At 41.5% G+C, this 18,876-nt stretch overlaps 1 protein-coding gene and 1 long non-coding RNA gene across 3 annotated transcripts in view; one reads left to right on the forward strand and one right to left on the reverse strand.

Moving 5' to 3' along the window:
• Positions 1-18,019, forward strand: part of BVES (blood vessel epicardial substance) — a 36,636-nt gene extending 18,617 nt beyond the window's left edge. For both annotated transcript variants that reach the window (XM_027057178.2, XM_015076649.3), the window contains exon 8: positions 14,111-18,019. In XM_027057178.2, the coding sequence (XP_026912979.1) occupies positions 14,111-14,235 (125 nt within the window). In that variant the 3' untranslated portion in view covers positions 14,236-18,019. The remainder of the gene's footprint in view (positions 1-14,110) is intronic.
• On the reverse strand, positions 127-8,598 carry LOC113598751 (uncharacterized). The gene is made up of 3 exons (XR_003419455.2): positions 8,429-8,598; positions 4,652-4,884; positions 127-3,400 (listed from the first exon to the last, which is right to left on the reverse strand). It is a non-coding gene; the product is annotated as an uncharacterized LOC113598751 (long non-coding RNA).
• Positions 18,020-18,876: the final 857 nt, after the last annotated feature.

The following is an 18,876-nucleotide window of genomic DNA, read 5'->3' on the forward strand; positions in this document are numbered from 1 at the left end:
GAAACTATTTTAAGAATTAAGTGCTTAAAATTAATGCTTAAAATTATTGTAAGGATTATCCCAAAACTGATAGTATAAGAACTTTGAACAAATTCATTTGTACTTTTTGTTTAAGTTTATTTTTTTAATTTTTTATTTATTTTTGAGAGAATGCAAGCAGGGGAGGGGCAGAGCGAAGGGGACAAAGGATCCGAAGCAGGCTCTGCACTGAAGGCAGCGAGCCTGATGTGGGGCTTGAACTCACAAACCATGAGATCATGACCTGAGCTGAAGTCCGAGGCTCAACTGACTGAGCCACCCAGACGCCCCGAAGTTTACTTTTATTTTGAGAGAGAGTGCACGCATGAGTAGGGGAGGGGCAGAGAGCGAGGGAGAGAGAATCCCAAGCATGCCCTGGGCACTTAGTGCAGAACCGTATGCTGGGCTAGAACTCACAAACTATGAGATCATGACCTAAGCCAAAACCAAGAGCTGGACGCTTAACTGACTGAGCCACCCAGGTGCGTCGTGAACAAATTCATTTCAAGTAGCAACAAGTCAGACAGATTCTCCCACTGCGTAAACTAAAGAAGTATTAATATTTCCAGTTGTGTGTTAATCCAAAGTAACTTTTAAGGAGATACAGGTACACATCCAACAATCCCTAAATGTTTATGTAAACGATCTTGTAACTTTGGATGCTTTAGATAAATTGGGTTAAGGATTTGAAGTATTACATGGTCAGAAGAGGCTGGAATTGACAAAGCCATGTAGGCATAAGCTTCCAAAGCAAAGTCTAGGCACAGAAATGTGTTGTGAACCAAAGGGAGATTTCAGGAGTAACACAAGTGGGAAACGGGAGATGGTTTTATCTTATTCTAGTAACTTTTGCAAGTACTGACTGAGGCTGACCAAATTCTGCAATCTGCCAGCATATCAAATGCATTATCTGGCTTGTTGAAACAGTTTGGCAGTCAGTAAGCATTTTCAAATGGACCCGTCTTAATTACATGTATAGTGATTACTATAGTATGAAATGTCAGCAGAAAGGGAATTAAATAATAATAATTAATAAATGTTTGTTTTTCTGTAGTATTTTATTGTATAATCTAAATCTTTGGGGAGTAAAATAACATTTTATAAAATATTTATCTAGAGTATGTTGTTTAAATAGAATTAAAACATGTGTTTGAGATTAACATTTGTATTGTTTGTGCCACCAGAAATCTACGTTCCAGGTGGATTGATCACTCATGTTGTACGTACAGACCTGGGTTCAAATCTCACTGTAGTAATTATTTGTTGTGAAACTTGGAGTCTCCAAGTCACATGACCTTTCCAACCTGACATGAGCTATCATATCTCATCACAGGCTTCGTTCTGGCCACAGCTCCTGGTCTGTTTCCTTCCCTCTTCCTTCTAGTGAATCATGAGTTTAATCCAAACAGCCATTCCCTGGGGCGCCTGGGTGGCTCAGTCGGTTAGGTGTCCGACTTCAGCTCAGGTCATGATCTTATACTCCGTGAGTTCAAGCCCCACATCGGGTTCTGTGCTGACAGCTCGGAGCCTGGAGCCTGCTTCGGATTCTGTGACTCCTTCTCTCTCTGCCCCTCTGCCTCTCACTCTGTCTCTCTTTCAAAAATAAATAAACATCAAAAAAAAAAAAAATCAAAAAAAAAAAAAAACAACAACAACCATTCCCTGCATGGATCATTGGTACTTCTGTGTTTGTACAGAAGTGTGCTCTCCTTGATTGCAGGATTGCATTTTACTTCTCAGGCCCCTTGTCTAGTTATTTTTCACTGTATTAGAAATAATGTACAACCTGGGGCACCTGGGTGGCTCAGTTGGTTAAGCATCTAACTCTTGATTTTGGCTCAGGTCATGATCTCGTGGTTCCTGGGATTGAGCCCTGTGCCAGCTCTGTGCTGACAGCATGGAGCCTACTTGAGAGTCTCTCTCTCTCCCTTGCTCTCACTCTCCTGCTTGTGAGCACATACACACATACTCTCTCTCAAAATAAATAAGCATTAAAAAAAGAAATAGGTACAACCTGCTTAAGTTGCTTATTTATTTTAGCCTCATATTTATTATGCAGAATCTTGCATATTGATACAAATGTATGTAGCTACATGTGTGAGCACATTTTTGAATGTGAGTGTATGTGAATTGCACAACAAAGCCACGCTCATACCTAATTTCCTTTGACCAACCCTTGTTCTGAGTTTCCTGGCTTCACTTCCCGCACTTTCATGAAAGACATTAGTACTCAACCACATCATTGATACTATGAATTATTTAATTCATCCTAGCATGTAATTCATCAAAAACTAGTTTCTGTTTCTTAGGTTTTAGCTCAGAATTCCTGAAGTGTGAGTTTTTTGTTTTTTGGGTTTTTGTTGTTGTTGTTTTGTTTTGGCCTTCTTTTTGCCAGACCCATCAATATGCCATCTACTCTCCCATATTACAGATTACATTTTATGTAAAACAAAGAACACAGTACCAATCTCATAAGACTATTAGGCTGAAATAACAAAATTTTCCACTTTTTGAGCATGTGGCAGATCTTCATGAACGTGAGGCCCCTAAAACAAATGACTACGCTCTTATCATTCCGGGTTTCTGCCATGCACAAGGGGTGTTTATGGCAGCTTCTCAGCAGTCCTAGCTGCTTCGTGAATGCTGAGGGGAGAAGGGAGCAAACGTTTATGGACAAGAGTAGCTATTATTTTTTCAGGTACTCTCTGTACATACTCACATGTAGTCTTCACTGTAATCCTGCATAGAGACGTATACTAGCTTTTGCTAGAAGACGCAGCACTAACAATTTCCCAAATCTCTGGCTATGATTAAGGGACTGCTTTCTCCCTCATGTGCACACAGGGTGCTGCTCCAGACCCATGTCCTCCTCACTCTGGGACGCCACAGAGCAGCTGCTGTTTGGGTCATTGCCACTCAGGGCAGAGGGTTTGTTTTGTCTTGTTTTGATTGTCCTGTAGAACATTGATTCTGAAATGTAAATGTGAATGTGAATCACTTGGAAATTTTATTAGAGGTTCTGATGCAGCAGACTGGGGTGGGGCCTGGCATCCCCATGTTTAACAGGAGCCCCAGCGATGCTGATGTGGCTGGTCTCTGAACTACTCACTACTTCAAGTAGTAAGGAGTAGGACTCCCTCCCCACAGCCTGTAATTTTGCTGATTACCTTCCTGTGGTGGTGATTAAGATGTTTCTTGTATTTCCCATCTACTGGTAGGTGGATCTGCAGGCCGGCATAGATTCCTGTGAAGGCACGAAACAAAATTGCAGCTGATCCCATTTCTTACACTGCACTCTATTTTTACACACGTCACATGATGCTAAGTCCAGAGCAAGATCTCGACTCTGCCACACAGATTCTGCCTTCCACTTCAAATGATCCTTTAAAGACAAGAAAGTGAAGTAATGAGATAGTCTGAGAAAAAATGCTTCCTACCTGTTCATTCAGTAGCCTGTAATCCAATTAACTTAACTTGTTTTCACTTTCCTGTTGCTTCATTTACTTGTCTCATGATTGGGGAAAAGAAGGACAGGAAAGAACAAGACGTCCAGGACATGTGGGAAGGATTTCATGCCCTCATGTGGATAGAAGCTCTCTTCTCTCTGCTCATGGATCAAGTGCTCCTCAGCGTGCCTCGCCATCTTCTCTTCCTTATGAGGCTTAGCTCCCTACGTGGTGTAGAAAACACATACACACAGATCGATTGTACTGGGCAGGTCCATCGCTGATGAGCGACACTGAGCACAGGCATCGTCATGGCAACAGGAGAGCATATTATGCTTCCTTAAAAGTTGTAGAACTTTGTTTTTGTTAATTGGGGTTAAATAACCTATTGTTTGGTTTGTGTGTTTGTTTTTTAAATTCTGAGGCAGTATAGACAATGCAGTCTGTTGGAACTTGTCTTTGAAAGGTTCTGTTAGTTTAAACCGTGTATTTCTTTCAGAAGTTATAATTTTAATAATGTAATATAATTTTATAAATTTAGGAGTTTTAAAGATACTACAACATATTTAGAGAGATATTTCTTACTGAGAACAAGTCTTTTCAGATTGTTTTGTTGTTATCAATAGCAACATGGTGTTCTGGACAATCTACTAATTTCATAAGACCTACTTGCACAAATTTGCTTTAAGTTAGCTTGCATCTGGTTAATGTTCTTATCTGCAAAGACTAGCAGCATATCTGACATGATGAGTTTCTTTCAGCTATCTTACCCATTCATTTACCCGGAAAGTTACAAAAAACTGATACAGAATTCTTAGTTTCAAGGCTGGTCTCATGAAATAACCTGTTCAACTCAATTTGTGTTCCATTCCCCTTGTGAACAGCTCTGCACATATAAACAACAAGCTTTCCATGAATTTTATGGAGAGGTAGAGAGGAGATATGATCAGGCAGCAGGAATACCCAGGGAACAGTTTGCAGATCCACCGAGAGGGCTAGAGAAAAGCAGTGCCCCCACTTTGTACATAAGTAAAGAGCAGCTTAGGAAAGTTAAGTAACTGGCTCAAGGTCACTGGGCTAGCCCCAAAACAAAGACCTGTTGAATTTTTTGTAAGTTCTTGTTTTGCCTTTTGCCGTACAAATATCCATATCCATTTGGGAGAGATAATCTGTTTAGGGGTACTCACCCACTGCTGTGGCAGCCGCCACGTCCTGACCACGTTCATACATGCTCTCATCTCATCTTCACAACCGCCCAATCAGGTTGGTGTGGTGTTTTCCCCTCTTAGGGTTGAGAAATTGGACACTTCTCTCTGGCTTCTTGGTCCCCCAGCCAGTAGGGACCATGCTCTGTGACTCCTGAACTCCTGTCATCACCAATCCATTCGCTGCCCTCTATCCTCACACAGTGTTTTCTCATCTGTAAAATGACAGCCAAGCGATTTTATACAATTGCACATTTTTCAGCTTTTAGTAAAAAATTAAAAATTAACAAGTTAATATACACACACAGATAACAAATAGTAAAATTTTTTTTAAATTTTTTAACGTTTATTTATTTTTGAGACAGAGAGGCACAGAGCATGAATGGGGGAGGGTCAGAGAGAGAGGGAGACACAGAATCTGAAACAGGCTCCAGGCTCTGAGTTGTCAGCACAGAGCCCGACGCGGGGCTCGAACTCACGGACTGTGAGATCATGACCTGAGCCGAAGTCGGACACTCAACCGACTGAGCCACCCAGACGCCCCAACAAATAGTAAAATTTAAAAAAATGTTGCAAAGAAAAGAACTGCCTCCCTTCAACCTATTTGCTCCCTAGGAGCAATCACATTGGAACAATATTTGTCCAAAATGCTAAATAATGCCCTATTATTTATTGATTTATCCACTTAAACTTTATCTACTAATCTAACTTACCTTATTTTTTTTAATGTTTTTTAACTTTTTAAAAAAAAATTTTTGAGAGACAGAGAGAAACAGAGCACAAGCAGAGGAGGGGCAGAGAGAGACGGAGACACAGAATCCGAAGCGGGCTCCAGGCTCTGAGCTGTCAGCATAGAGCCCGACAGGGAGCTCTGACTCTCAAACTGCGAGATTATGACCTGAGTCCAAGTCGGGCACTCAACCGACTGAGCCACCCAGGCACCCCTAACTGAGCTCACTTTTAACTTCCCTTTGCCCATCTGCCCAATGTGGTTATATCACTAGTTTTTATTCTTTTATTATATATACCTTTGTAACAGTAAATGATACACTTAAACCTCCATTTTGTTTTCTCTCTGAAGCATTTTTAGAGGTGAGGACATTAGCATCTCTACCCTTTCTTATTCTTTCCCCTTCTACCTTTACATTGTTGTGAGTCTCTTCCTTAACTTCTGAACACTAAAAATTTCTAAAACTTCCTTAACTTCTAAATATAACAAATATATTCTGTTATCTATTTTTTTTTAAATATTTTTGTCATAAAATATACGTGACATCAAATTTACCATCTTAACCATTCTAAGGTCTTCCTTGCTTTCTCTGTGATTTCTTTTGCAAGGTTTAAGCAAATAAACAGTGTTGACTTTATTATGCTTTATTTAGAACCAAATAGTGGGCTATGGCTACATTTCTTTCTTTTTGGTTTCAATCTCATGATTCCTGTTCAAAGGAGACTGTTTCTAATAACAAGTTCAAATAGATTCTCCTTTCCCACACAGCATATAAATCGATCACAGTTTACTTCATACTTTGACCTTCCTTTTTTTTTCCCTCCCGAAGATTTTGTATTGCCTTGCTTTGGGGGCCATTTTATTCACCATATCCCTAGTATCTTCTAGCTTCTTGCTCATTCTGTCTTTGAGTTAAAATCCAATTTACTTCTTAAAGTCTGAGTTGGTGTTTCACATTTGAACCATGCCTATTCATGCTGCTTTCTGTCTTTATAGATATTTCTAGTTGCCTTTCTTTTTCCTCATTCTTGTATTTTTTTTTTTCTTATATCTCTACTCTCTCAGTACATCAATTCTGTGTACCTTTTTCTCAGACACCTTCCCCACAGAACCTCCCAATCTCATTTTGGACTGGTTGTTCCCTGGGTCTATGCGCAGGTGCCATCCTGGAACTGCCTTTCCTGTTCTGAGTTTATCCACTATCACCATGATGTTACAGCTTTCTCTTTGTGAGCAAGAAGGGGCTACAGGACTTCCACTGTTCCCTGGCTGCTCACAACGTGCAGCTCAAGGCCCTGACCACCCATGTGAGTAGTTAGAAATTGATCTGGGAATGATCACTTGGGCCAGAGAAAACCTCATGGAAACCTCCTTTGATCTATCTGCCATAATTTGTACACTTCTTTGCTTGAGTTTTCAGTGCTGGTGTTGAGTTTCTGTAAGGGAAATTAGGTATGAAAGCCATACTAACCTTCATCATTATTGTTCAGAAAGTTTCAATCCAAACACAATCCTTCAATTTAAAAAAATACTATGATATACTTAAGCAAGACAAGAAACAGGATAATTCTCTCTAGCAAAGAAACCATTAAATCCTTCCCTATCCCCATTCATCAAAAATTGTATAATCTAATTAAAATTCTAAACCCTTTGTAAGGTTTTTAATTACTTGCTAAAGCAGTTGGCCAGATGGTTAAACATAATAAAAATAAGAACACTTTGAAAGGAACGAGGAAAATGTCATGAAAGTTAACAGAAGAAAGGGAAAAAAAGTCGTATAACATTATATTAGATAGTTTACAAAAGTGTTCTCTCTCTTTAAAAACTCTTTCTTAAGCAGAGAGAAAAGTCACTTGACAAATTTCATACCATGATATTCTGTTTATTTGAAAAGCAAACTTGAGATTGCCTATTCATTCTCTGAAACAGGTGTGACCTTCACTCTGAATTTAAGAACAACAAATATGTCTATTTACTTTGACTTGCTAAGAGATTCCCTCAGGTCCTCATGTAATTAGAAGCACACCGAAGTAGAATAAGCTTAATAAGGACAGAATTCTGTCAAAAGGAATTTCTCTTACCTAATTTTTCACTTCTCTGGATACCGGAATTTGACTGATTGTTACATAAGATCTCCCTGGTCCTGATGTAAAAAGGCTTCCTGTGTTACTTTGGGAATGTTAGACAGGAAAGGGTCTGGTGGGGCAGGCTAAGCCCCATGATGTGCTTATACTTGCAGGATACGCAGTGGACCTCAGTGCAAACTCCTGTCCTCCTCAACTAGGATCTGGCCCTGGCTGCTATCTGAACAGGTCTGCTGAGGAAAGACTGCCTCCCAGATCCAAATCTTCCACAAGTGTTGTCACCTGCCGTGATCTGGCATGAGTGCAAGGGGCCACTGTTTGGTTCAGGGCTCTTCTAAACCTCCATCTTCTACATTTGATCAAAGCCCCTGTTTTTGAGTTTGAGTTTTTCTTTCTTCTGCTCAGGATTGCTGCCTGATGTTGCCGTTCTCTCTCTCAGCTGAACACATTGAAAGTGGTGCACAGCTCAGAGGAAGTTCTGCTCCACTGACTGTGCCTTCTCGGTGCACTGGGATCTACGGAAGGGGTGTAGAAGTCTTTTTGACAGAAGATTTTTTTGCCACTGGGTGCAATAGGAAACATCCCCAAGCAACAGCAACTCTTGACATAACTGTTTAACAATTTCACACCAGATACATCTGGATTGCAACTCAGTCTGAGACTATTTGTTTTACATAGTTTTATAATAAACTGTGTTAGCTGGCACCCAGAGCCAAGTAGAAGATGATTATAGCTAATAGCAGAAAATAATGCTAATTATCTCTTCTTAATTATAAAAAATTCCAAAGGATGTAGTTAACCACTTCTGTCTCCCAGCTGTAAAAGTGGTTTTAACGGAAGAAGGATAAAAATCAGTTTTCTGGAAAATTTATGGATATGGAATGATTTGCCTGTCTAGAATTTGAAATAAATTGAAAAGTAAAGCATTGTACAGAGGTCACGTACCTCATAGTAATGTCCTTGAGGGGCAAAAGTAATTTGAAAAAGCACTTAAGCGAAGATAAGCTCCATTTCTTCCCCTCTCCTATCCCCACATTCTTACCTCTAGGTAAGGTTGGGCCTTCTGGGCAAATTTCTGATGATACATCAGTGCATAAAGTTAATGAAAAACCAAGCAAACTTGTAGAAAGAATTTATTAATGTTCAGCTTGTGATATGTTAAGATAGTTCCCTTGAAGCAGAATACCACCCCCCCTCTCATTTTTGTTTTTGTTTTTTTTAAATAGTTTTTAGGGGTTTTGTTGTTGTTCACACTCCAGATTGGATTTGAACTTATTAGTGGACAAAGAAACTCTTTCTAGCAGCATAGTAATGGTGACTGAGTCTTTCCACTGAACCAGCAGGTCTCCTGCCAAGGTCAGAGAGCATCAGGTCTAGGGCAGGTGAGCTCCTTGCTCCCTAAAGCCTGCCTTTCTCCTGGCCGTGACAGTGACACATCTGCAGTTAGACCAGGTGAACATCACCCTTGGCCCTCAGTGGTACAGGAGGCTCAGGCTAACTGGGGTTGGGACAAAGCATGGGCACTCTCTCTGCGACCCTGATTCCTATTGAGGGTTCAGGCATCCAGCTGGCACCTGGTAGCCTGCAGCAGCTACAAGGCAGGCTGAATTCCTGTTGCCTTCCCAGGCACCTGCCGGTGATGGGAGAGCGCCAGGGCACCGTGGTCGGTGCTGGGACCAGAGGGGCTTGTGGGCGCCAACCCAGCCACCAAGCCTGAAATGAGAGTCTATCAAGTATCCTATGAAAAGAATGTGAGCAGGGCTGTTAGGGCCACCTGGTTTATCCTGCCAGAATCTGATTGTGCCGAGGGGTTCACTTGCTGGTGAGGAAGGTGTTCATCCACAGCAGCCTCCCCACTCTTCTTTCTCGGGCTGTCCGGGTTGTCTTCACTTTCCCTTTTGAGTATAAAGTAGAAAAATAGCATGGATGTGGTGAGCATGAATTGCTCTGAAAAGCGCACTGAGTTCCTGAGAAATAAAATAATATCGAGTCAGAGATCCCAACCGATCCATTTTTATTTCCCTAACATTTAACCCAGCCTCTAGTGCCTTGTCATCACTCAGGGGCTCTTTTTGCTGATTGTATGAAAACTCTGTGGCAGGTGATGATACCACCAAGCCTATTGATGTTTACCTGAGGGGATGGTGCTCTTGCCCATGCTGTGAGCACTGTCGAATCAAGCTATATACACTGTTGCCCATGCTATAAGCACGTGCTATAACCTGGGCTATGAGCACTGTTGTTGAGTCAATTATATGAAAATGATTTGCCTCAGGGATCCTGACACAGAATATAGTCATTCATAGTGTGGTTTTACTGTAGCAGGAGACCAGTCTGCACTTGAGGAATGCTGGTGGTTCCCCACTGGTGTAGTGGAAAATTGACCCATCAATCATTAAAGGTGATGGCCGTGTATCTTTCCCTCATCCTCAGGATCAGCCTTCTGAAGGCCCCATGTGGAGTTTCACGTCCTAAGTAATTATTCTCCTGTACTAAGTAATCATCAAGGACCTGGCTATGTGTGGGGTACTTCTGCAGGAGGGAAGACGTCTACAGCCCTCAACATGCTTGTTTTACAGTAAGGGATAGAGGCACGTACTTGTGATCACAAAGAAATACAGAATGTGGAAGGGCTGTGGGTCTCTAGATAATAGACTCTCCCCACACAAGGAATTACAGAAGACTCCAGAGGAAGGAGGTGGGGTCTGACCTTGATCGTGAGGGATGGATAGGAATTTGACAGGTAGGGATGGAAGTGAAGAGGCCATTCCAGGTAGGGAGAAGAGCAAGAGGAGAACATGGAAAGGGTGGGTTGGATTTGGGGAGCAGAGAGTTTGCCAGAGCTTGGACTGGAAGGGGAAGGAGGCCCGACTTGGACACATTTCAGTGTCACCCCAGGACTGTGGGTGACTCCGGCATTACTGTCTTTTTAATGCTATGTAGTAAGCACCCCAGCTCTTCCTTGGCTGAGGCAAATGTAGTGGGGACCAAATAAAGTCTTTCACAGAGAAGTTGAAAGTTCTCAGAAGGTTTTCACCAGGTCATTTCCAGTTGTGTTGGGTCCCCTCTTTATTCTCTCTCAGTAGGAAAATGCACCGGTTGGTGATGGAGCTGAGAGGGCAGAGAACATTTTGGCCCACATGTAGATAGCAGCCACAGGATGCTATAGGATGTCACCCCTGGTTTGATAGATGGGCTTAAAAACCAGATCAATTAATCCTACTTCCCTAGTCAAAACACACGGGGTGTGTTTCTGTTATGTGTGTTATACAGTTACATTCGCATGCTCTACATTATTGATTTGGTTAATACTCTTAGATGTGCCATCTTGCTGTTTGTTCTGAGAGGTTTTTTAAGTTTATTTATTTATTTTGAGAGAGAGAGAAAGACTGACAAGAATGAGACCGTAGGAAGAAGCTGCCTTATTATGGGAGTAGTACCAATCAGAAGTCTTGGTTTCTTGTTAAAAATTTTTTTTTTTGTTTTAATTAAATGGGGCACCTGGGCGGCTCAGTCAGTTGAGCATCCGACTTGGGCTCAGGTCATGATGTTGTGTTTTTGAGTTCGAGCCCCGTGTCGGGCTCTGTGCTGACGGCTCAGAGCCTGGAGCCTGCTTCAGATACTGTCTCCCTCTCTCTCTACCCCTACCCCACTCGTGCTCTTTCTCTCTCTCTCAAAAATGAATAAATGTTTAAAAAAATTTTTTTAAAGAAGTATTGGTTTCTATCTTTTTAAAATTTTTCTTAAGTTTATTTATTTGGGAGAGACAGAGACATTGGGAGTGGGAGAGGGGCAGAGAAAGATGGAGAAAGAATCCCAAATAGCTCCGTGCTATCAGCACAGAGCCCATCACAGTGCTCAAACTCAAGAATCATGAGATCATGATCTGAGCAGAAATCAGGAGTTAGATGCTTAACCAACTAAGCCACCCAGGCACCCCTGCTCTGAGAGTTTTGATCTGATTGTGGAAACTCAGCCTAAGCTAATGTTTTATGAGGCTTGATCATTACTTAAAGCTAGACATACGATGAAGGCCATGGCCAGTTTTTTTAAGACAATTTTACTGCCCTCGGGACAGTTTAGATTGAGAAACACAAACCCCTATTTGAGTACAAGAGCCACTTCTTTTCATTTGCCATTCCTAGAGGCAGTAATGAATTTTAGCAGGTTTTCTAATTACCTTAGGCCATTCTCCTCCAAAGGCCATATTAATCACTCATTTTATTGACTTACAAATGGACAAAGTGATTATTACATCCCAGGCACTGATGTAAGAACTATACAAGTTGTTATATACAAGTTAAAATACTATATTACTATTACTATTACTTGTATATATACTGTACAAGTTAATATACTATATTAAGCCATTTAGTCCTCTTAACAACCATATGAAGTAGATTAATAGCATTATTCCTATTGTACAGATGGGGAAATTGAGGGACCGAGAAGTGAAGTAACTTGCCCAAGCTCACACTTGAAGCTCAGACATTCATTGCCATCTGAGTATACATGCCACTTAAAGCTCATGTTTGGTGGTTGTGTTGTCCTCTGCATGAAAAAGGATAAAAAGAGCTTGCCTGGGAGATTCTGCCGGGCTTGCTCTATGACAGAGTTGTGTTCTGGAACATTTTAATAGAGGCTTATTTTCTACAGTGTATGTCAGCAGTTGTCTTTCAAAAGACTCCATATTTTTATTATTTTTAAAGATTTTATTTTTAAATAATCTCTACACCCAACGTGGGGCTCAAATCCACAACCGTGAGATCAAGAGTCGTACACTCTACTGACTGAGCTAGGTGCTCAGAAAACTTAGTATTTTAATTGACTGTAAATGCTTGAAAATGAAGTTTCCATGTACGTCCAACAAACACATTAGCCAAACCAAAGTCCAGCCCAGTGTAATTAATATCTTTTTTATGTTGGATGATGTGGCTGTTGGGAGTGGCATCTCCCCAGTGCATGACTGGGACTATGCAGTTAATAATAAACATCCAGTGGCATTCTCTGTGTGCCCAGCACCGTGCTGAGCACATCACATGATTATTTTGTTTCATCCCCCAACAACGCCATGAGGCAGGTCCTGGGAATATCCCCTCCTACGGATAGTGGAAACTGAGGCCTAGAGAGGCTTAGTAATGGAGTGCAGGTCACACATCTAGGAAGGAGCAGAGCAGAGCTTTGAACCCAGACGTGTTTTCTGATCCTTGGGCCTTGACCAATATGCATGCTGCCTGCCCCTATGCTGTGTGGCTCTGCTGGCCCCGCCCCTCCTCCTCAGCCCTATTGCCTGCTGCTGACTCCTGCCAGGGATTAACAGCTGATCTTGATAAATTTCTTACAGCAGTTCTTCCTGTTTTAGCAAGTTTCCATTATCCTCCCTTGCTCTATACCAGCTATTTGGAAAGTCAGGTTTCACCCATTGTTCTTCCATTATCAACCTCACAGCCCGCCAGAGTTCAGCATTGGTTAATTGACAGAATACCGTTCCATCCGTTCCATCCCGTTAGAGGACAGCAAGAGGGCCACACGAGTGTGGGTGGGGCCGATGAGACCCTGACGCAACAAATCCTGACATTGAATTTGGAAACTGTGTGGAAGGGAGTTTATGCTGTCCTGGGAGTTGTCCATTAAGCACCTTGATAAGTCTATGTACCTATTTGTAGTAACTTCTACTCTAAAACCGTATTTTTTTCTGCATCAATCATGGTGTCTCTTATGTGGTAAATGCTCAATGAACATTTGACAAATGCATGGACAAATGAGGGACTGACTATTGTTTTTTTAGATATATATTTATTTTGAGAGAGAGAGAGAGACAGGTCGTGAGTGGGGGAGGGGCAGACAGAGAGAGAAAAAATCTGAAACAGGCTCCAGGCTTTGAGTTGTCAGCACAGAACTGGACGAAGGGCTCGAACTCATGGACCTCGAGGTCACCACGGAAGCTGAAGTCAGATGCTTAACTGACTGAGCCACCTAGGCACTCCTGAGTCGTTTGTTACTTAGCTCCTTTGATGTAAGGGCATCCTACAAGGCTTTAGGGATGCCCCTGCCCCATCTGCTACTTGAGATTGTATTTTCTTCTATCTGCTTCCCCTGTCCCTGTCACCCTCTCCTCTCATCTACTTTCCTCCTCTCCCTCTCCCAGTCCAGGAAGTGACTGGGAAGGTGGTAGCAAGAACTGTTGTTTTAGATGATGCTCTAGACGGTGTTAGCTTCCATAGCTTCAGGATGGAACTATTCTTTATGGAAATTAGGAGTTATATCAGCTTTTGAGGAACTCAAGTCACCATGTATGATATTAATGCAGAAACATGCATTCTGAGTCCTAATCAGACATTAGGGCAGCCCACTGGAAACTGCGTGTGTTTGAGAAGCTCATATCATCCAAGCATGTGTAGTGGAATCCATTCCACGCGTGTTCTCATGACTGAGAATCATTTCTTGACCTCGTTGTTGTATTGAAATATTGAATCGCAAATACAATCTGTAGAGAAGTTGCATTCCCGGTGCCAACTATAAATTCCCAGAAATTTTACTTTCCATTTGGAGATAATAACTGACACATCACACCAACATCAGGGCAGGCTGTCCATTAAGTGGTTTTTCTCTCTGTGTCTTTGACAGATGTGCCATCCCCACACCAGCGGGGCTCTGCCAAGATGAAACCAATAGAAGAAGGGGTGGAAGATGACGATGAGGTCTTTGAGCCCGCGTCTCCAAATACATTCAAAATCCATCAGTTGCCTTGATCAGACAGCGGGGCCAAGTTACCAAGATGGAAACTGTCTTGAAGAGATCCTGAAAAATACCAGCACTTCTTCATGACTCATTGATCACTCTGCTTGAGCACTGGTGGTCTGTGGGTAGGAAAGTAAGGAAAGGTCAAAACCTGCAAAGGTTATTTTTGCTCTCCTTTTTATTGATCAGCTTTTTAAGCAGTTGTTTTACTGAGCCTTCTGACTAAACCTAGTTCTATTTTGAGATATATATTTTCACAGTATTTTCTAGATATATTATTGTTCTGACTTAGCACTCTGTCAATGCAAATGCCTTTTCACTTAACTTTCTCCAAGTTGTGGTTCATTTTCCTCACGTTTTTTTCTCCACTGTGGCAATGGGTTGTCTATTTGATAGTTTTAACGAAAGTATAAGTTTGAAACCGAGGTTGAGATGGCATTAGAAAGCAGGGATTCTCAGGCCTTGTTCAATTGATTTTTTAGCTGGAAATTTTTAAAGAAAGATGTGATTTGACTGGCGTTTTTTATGTGTTTCGTTTTTGTTTTTCCTCCTCCCAAGTCAGACACATCACTCCACTAGATCCCCTTACTTATTTGAGCATTGTGTAGATAGCTTCATAATGAACAAAACTCTTCAGACTTTGCACATTACCCTTATATCATGCTATTTATAATCGGGTCTGAAACCCAAAGCTGGAAAGATAGCAGATGGAAGGATTCTGAGCTCAGTTTGACCTATGGCCAAACTCGACTTACTGGTGATTTGGGGCCATCTTGTCCCACACACCCTGGTGTGGGGAATGCTTTTCTCGGGGTAGGGAGTCAAGTGTCCAAGCAAATGTTACAGAGTGAGGTGATTGAAGGATAGCAATTTTTATTCTTTGGTCGGTATTCTGAGGTTTCAGACTGTTCCTCCAGAGCAATCGATGTCTTTTTAAAATGTTTGCCAGATACCCAGTGCCAGGGTTCCAAATGTGAACACAGCTTTGGGGGCAGACAGTTCCCCATCAGCCAGGCAACGGGCACCCAACCTAGATGTTGCAGTGAGGGCTTTGATTCCAGATCTCTCTTTTCTACTAGAATCATGTTTCAGGAAACAGTGACGTTTATGGTGGGAGATGAGAAGTTTGCTGAAATCATCGGTCAAACAGGGCAGTGTGACTGTGGCACTCAGTTGGGTGAAGCCCATTGATTGGCTATGCTATGTCATACATCATGTTGATTTTATTTTATCCACCAGAACCAACTTGAGTCAGTCCCCTGTTATATTAAATAGCTTAGAAAAATTGCAAATGAAATTATTTTCAAGTGAGCTGAGCCAAAAACAACATCTCTTGCCAAGAGGTGATTTCTGTTAGAGAAGGTAGATAAGCTAGTCTGGGGTCACCTCATTTTCCTAAATCCATTTTTTTGAGGCTAATTGTTTTAGTAATTTCACTGGAGTTAAATTTACATGCTCGGCCACTCACTAAGAAGATTTCCACAGACTGGGAATTTGGCTCCTAACGTCTTTATCAAATGTTGATTTATTAACATCACAGTAGAAAGGCTGATTTCACTTTCCTATTAGAGTGGCCTCGTCAGTTTTCTACATTATGAATTTATTTTGGGGAACAGAAGCACAGATGAACGACTTAGCCTTGGCTTTAAGATTGTAAAGATTCATTCGGGTGAAGTCTTTTTGCGGTGCCCGAGATCACATGTGTGGATAACTATAATGTAATGGCGTTAGAACTGCTTTCCTCTAACTGTTAGAGTAAGGTCATGTAGACCATTTAGTTTATACATGCCTAAGACTCATTTACAAAATCACTCTATAGAGTAATTAGAAATTACATCCTTCCCTGAATAGAAAGTAATTTTAGATTCTGCTGAGGCCGTGTTTTTAATGTTCTTGTGGATTCACAGAACCTTGGGGTTTCCCTAGCCTGACCCATCTTCAGGTATATCTCACTTGGTCAAGCTCAGACATTGGAAAGGGTCATCTCTCATAATCAACCTGCATGTGTTTAGAGGTTTTTTCCTGTGAAGCTGGGAACAAACATTTTTAAAGGCACACTGAAAAAATTAGATGATGTGAATTCATTTGCTGTTCTTATTAAAATCCATGTGGGCGCGTGCACATACATCCGTGTTATTGAAAACAAAGATTGTAATCTCAAGCTTAGGAATCTGAAAAGGGCCACTTAGCCTGAATGGGAAACATGAAACTGTTTTTAAATACACACCTCTCAAGACAGTGAGACTTGGGGAAAAGGAGATGCAAGCCACTGAGGAGCCCTCCCACATAGACTTGATAGCAAAGAAGCAAGATAAGAAAACAGAACAGTTTTAAGTGTAAGATCTCCTATGGATGACTTTGAATTCATTTGTACAAGTGAACAAGCGTATCTTTGTATAAGGCATAAATACATAGACAAAAAAAACATGTTTGCTGCCAAAACCACCACTAAGATGCTTCCTGTGTTTTTTGGTGTCCACTTAGCTGTGTGACCAAGGTTCAGAAAATGATCTGTAAAAATTGTTCTATATATAACCCCAAATCTCCTATGTTTAATTGTAGTATCGAGTCCACTGTATGAATCAGGAGTGTAACATTTATACCAGAATATATGTGTCATTTGTAATGTTTTGAAAGCCCTCATATTTCTATTTATAAAATAATAGCAGAGATACTAGATAGAAACTCAATGATGTTTATGTATCTTAAATTAGTAATAATGGGTGCTATATAATGGTCAGTTACCAACTGTTGCTTTCTGAGATCTTTTCCACTTCTCCCTCTATCTAGTTCAATTGTCCTTTTGTCATTGGACACCTTTGTGCTTTGCTGCTAATATCGCACGCACTGGCAGATGCCAACTTCTTCATGTTTGGCTCTCCTTCCACACGTCTGAAGCTTTTCTGATTTTATAACTCGGAACTGCTAATTCCTGCCTTCTGGGTCCTGTCATGGCCCCAAAGACGGGGCTTCTTGGATGCCAGAAAAAGTCTTCGGGGAGAGTTGTAACCTACACATTCTGCCTTGTCCCTGGTGCACCCAGGCAATGACTCCAGCCTCCAGGGAAGACTGTGATGCCGGTGCATGTGTGGTAGTGCCCAGCAAGCACTCGGCACGCAGGTCAGTCCCTGCATGCCCGCGTCCTGCCCAGTGCCCTCCTCCCTGCAGACCCCACAGTGCAGCCTCAAGGGGTCGCAGTTATTTATTTCTTTTACCCATTTCTTTGGACATTTCTAAAGCCTCTCTGCAGAAACCTCTGACCTTGCCATGCCTCGGTTTCCCCTCCCTTCCTTTTTTCCAACCCTGGTTTCCCAATTTCTGTTTCTCATGATTCCCAACCAGAGTGATTAGAAATTCTCACCTGTTCGATTCAAATTCCCGAGGACCTGAAAGGATAGAATACTGTGTAGGGAACTCAAGGTTGCAGTGTGGTCACAGCTTCAGTTTTGCTCCAGTTATGATACGTTTTCTCACTGACAGCCTTTCTTCGATTCTCATAGAAGCCCCAAATACCTTGTGTGTGACGATATATTGTGTCCTTTTAAAAACCTGCTTTTAAGTACTATTTACAGGTTATTCTGTTATACTTGCAACCTAGTTTTAAAGTACACGAGGATTTTATTAATACTTTATACAGACACATTTATAGGAAACTCGCTCTTTCTGTTTTTAGGTGCCATTTACATTGATGCCATTTACTTTATAATCAATTTACATTTTGTCCGAATAGAGCCTTCTGGTTTGAAATATCTTCATATACTGTCATTTGATCAAATAAATTTCTTACTTAGAAAATATGCATGTTTTTTATTTCATTCCTCTTACATATAGCTGGTTTGCTCTGACTCCATGCCTACGGGTGAGGATTGGTTCAGTTACCTTCAGGTCGTGGGATTTGCTCTGGTTTAGGAATCTGAGCAGATGTACAAAGGGGGTGGTCTTGGGTCAGTTCCACTTAATTTCAAAGCTTTGCCATCTTGGCTCCCTTTGGCCACAAAAAGAGGCGGCATGACAGTGTTGACTAGATGCAACAATTGAGAAGCCTTCAGAATTTCGCTGTAGGGATACACAGATTTCAACATTTTCCTCCCCTTTATTTGAACATTCTCTTCTAGTTTCATAAGGTTTAACAACAGGAGTCAGATGAAGAAGGCAGAAAATCACCCCTGGATCTATTGTGTAGTGGGCAAGAGAGACCAGTCTTCTTATTATGTTTTTTTACTGTTATTACTTTAATATTTATTTATTTTTGAGAGAGAGAGAGAGAGAGAATGATTGGGGGAGGGACAGAGAGAGAGGGAGACACATATTCTGAAGCAGGCTCCAGGCTCCCAGCTGTCAGCACAGAACCCGACAAAGGGCTTGAACTCACGAACTGTGACATCATGATCTGAGGAGAAGTTGGATGCTTAACTGACTGAACTACCCACGTGCCCCACCAGTTCTCCTATTCTTGAAGGAACCTACATTTTCTTCCCTCGTCTGTCCTAGGAATTGGAATGGGAATTTGAGAGCCCATCTCTTGGCCCTTCGTAGTAGGTCCTTGGCACCCAAAAACTTGTCCTGATCAGCCCCAAGACCAGATCCAAATGGAAGGGGCATCTTATACTGCCATAAAAGGAATGAATTCTGCTGCTCAATAAGCCATGTCA

The sequence above is a fragment of the Acinonyx jubatus genome, chromosome B2, assembly GCF_027475565.1.
Source record: "Acinonyx jubatus isolate Ajub_Pintada_27869175 chromosome B2, VMU_Ajub_asm_v1.0, whole genome shotgun sequence".
NCBI lineage: Eukaryota > Metazoa > Chordata > Mammalia > Carnivora > Felidae > Acinonyx > Acinonyx jubatus.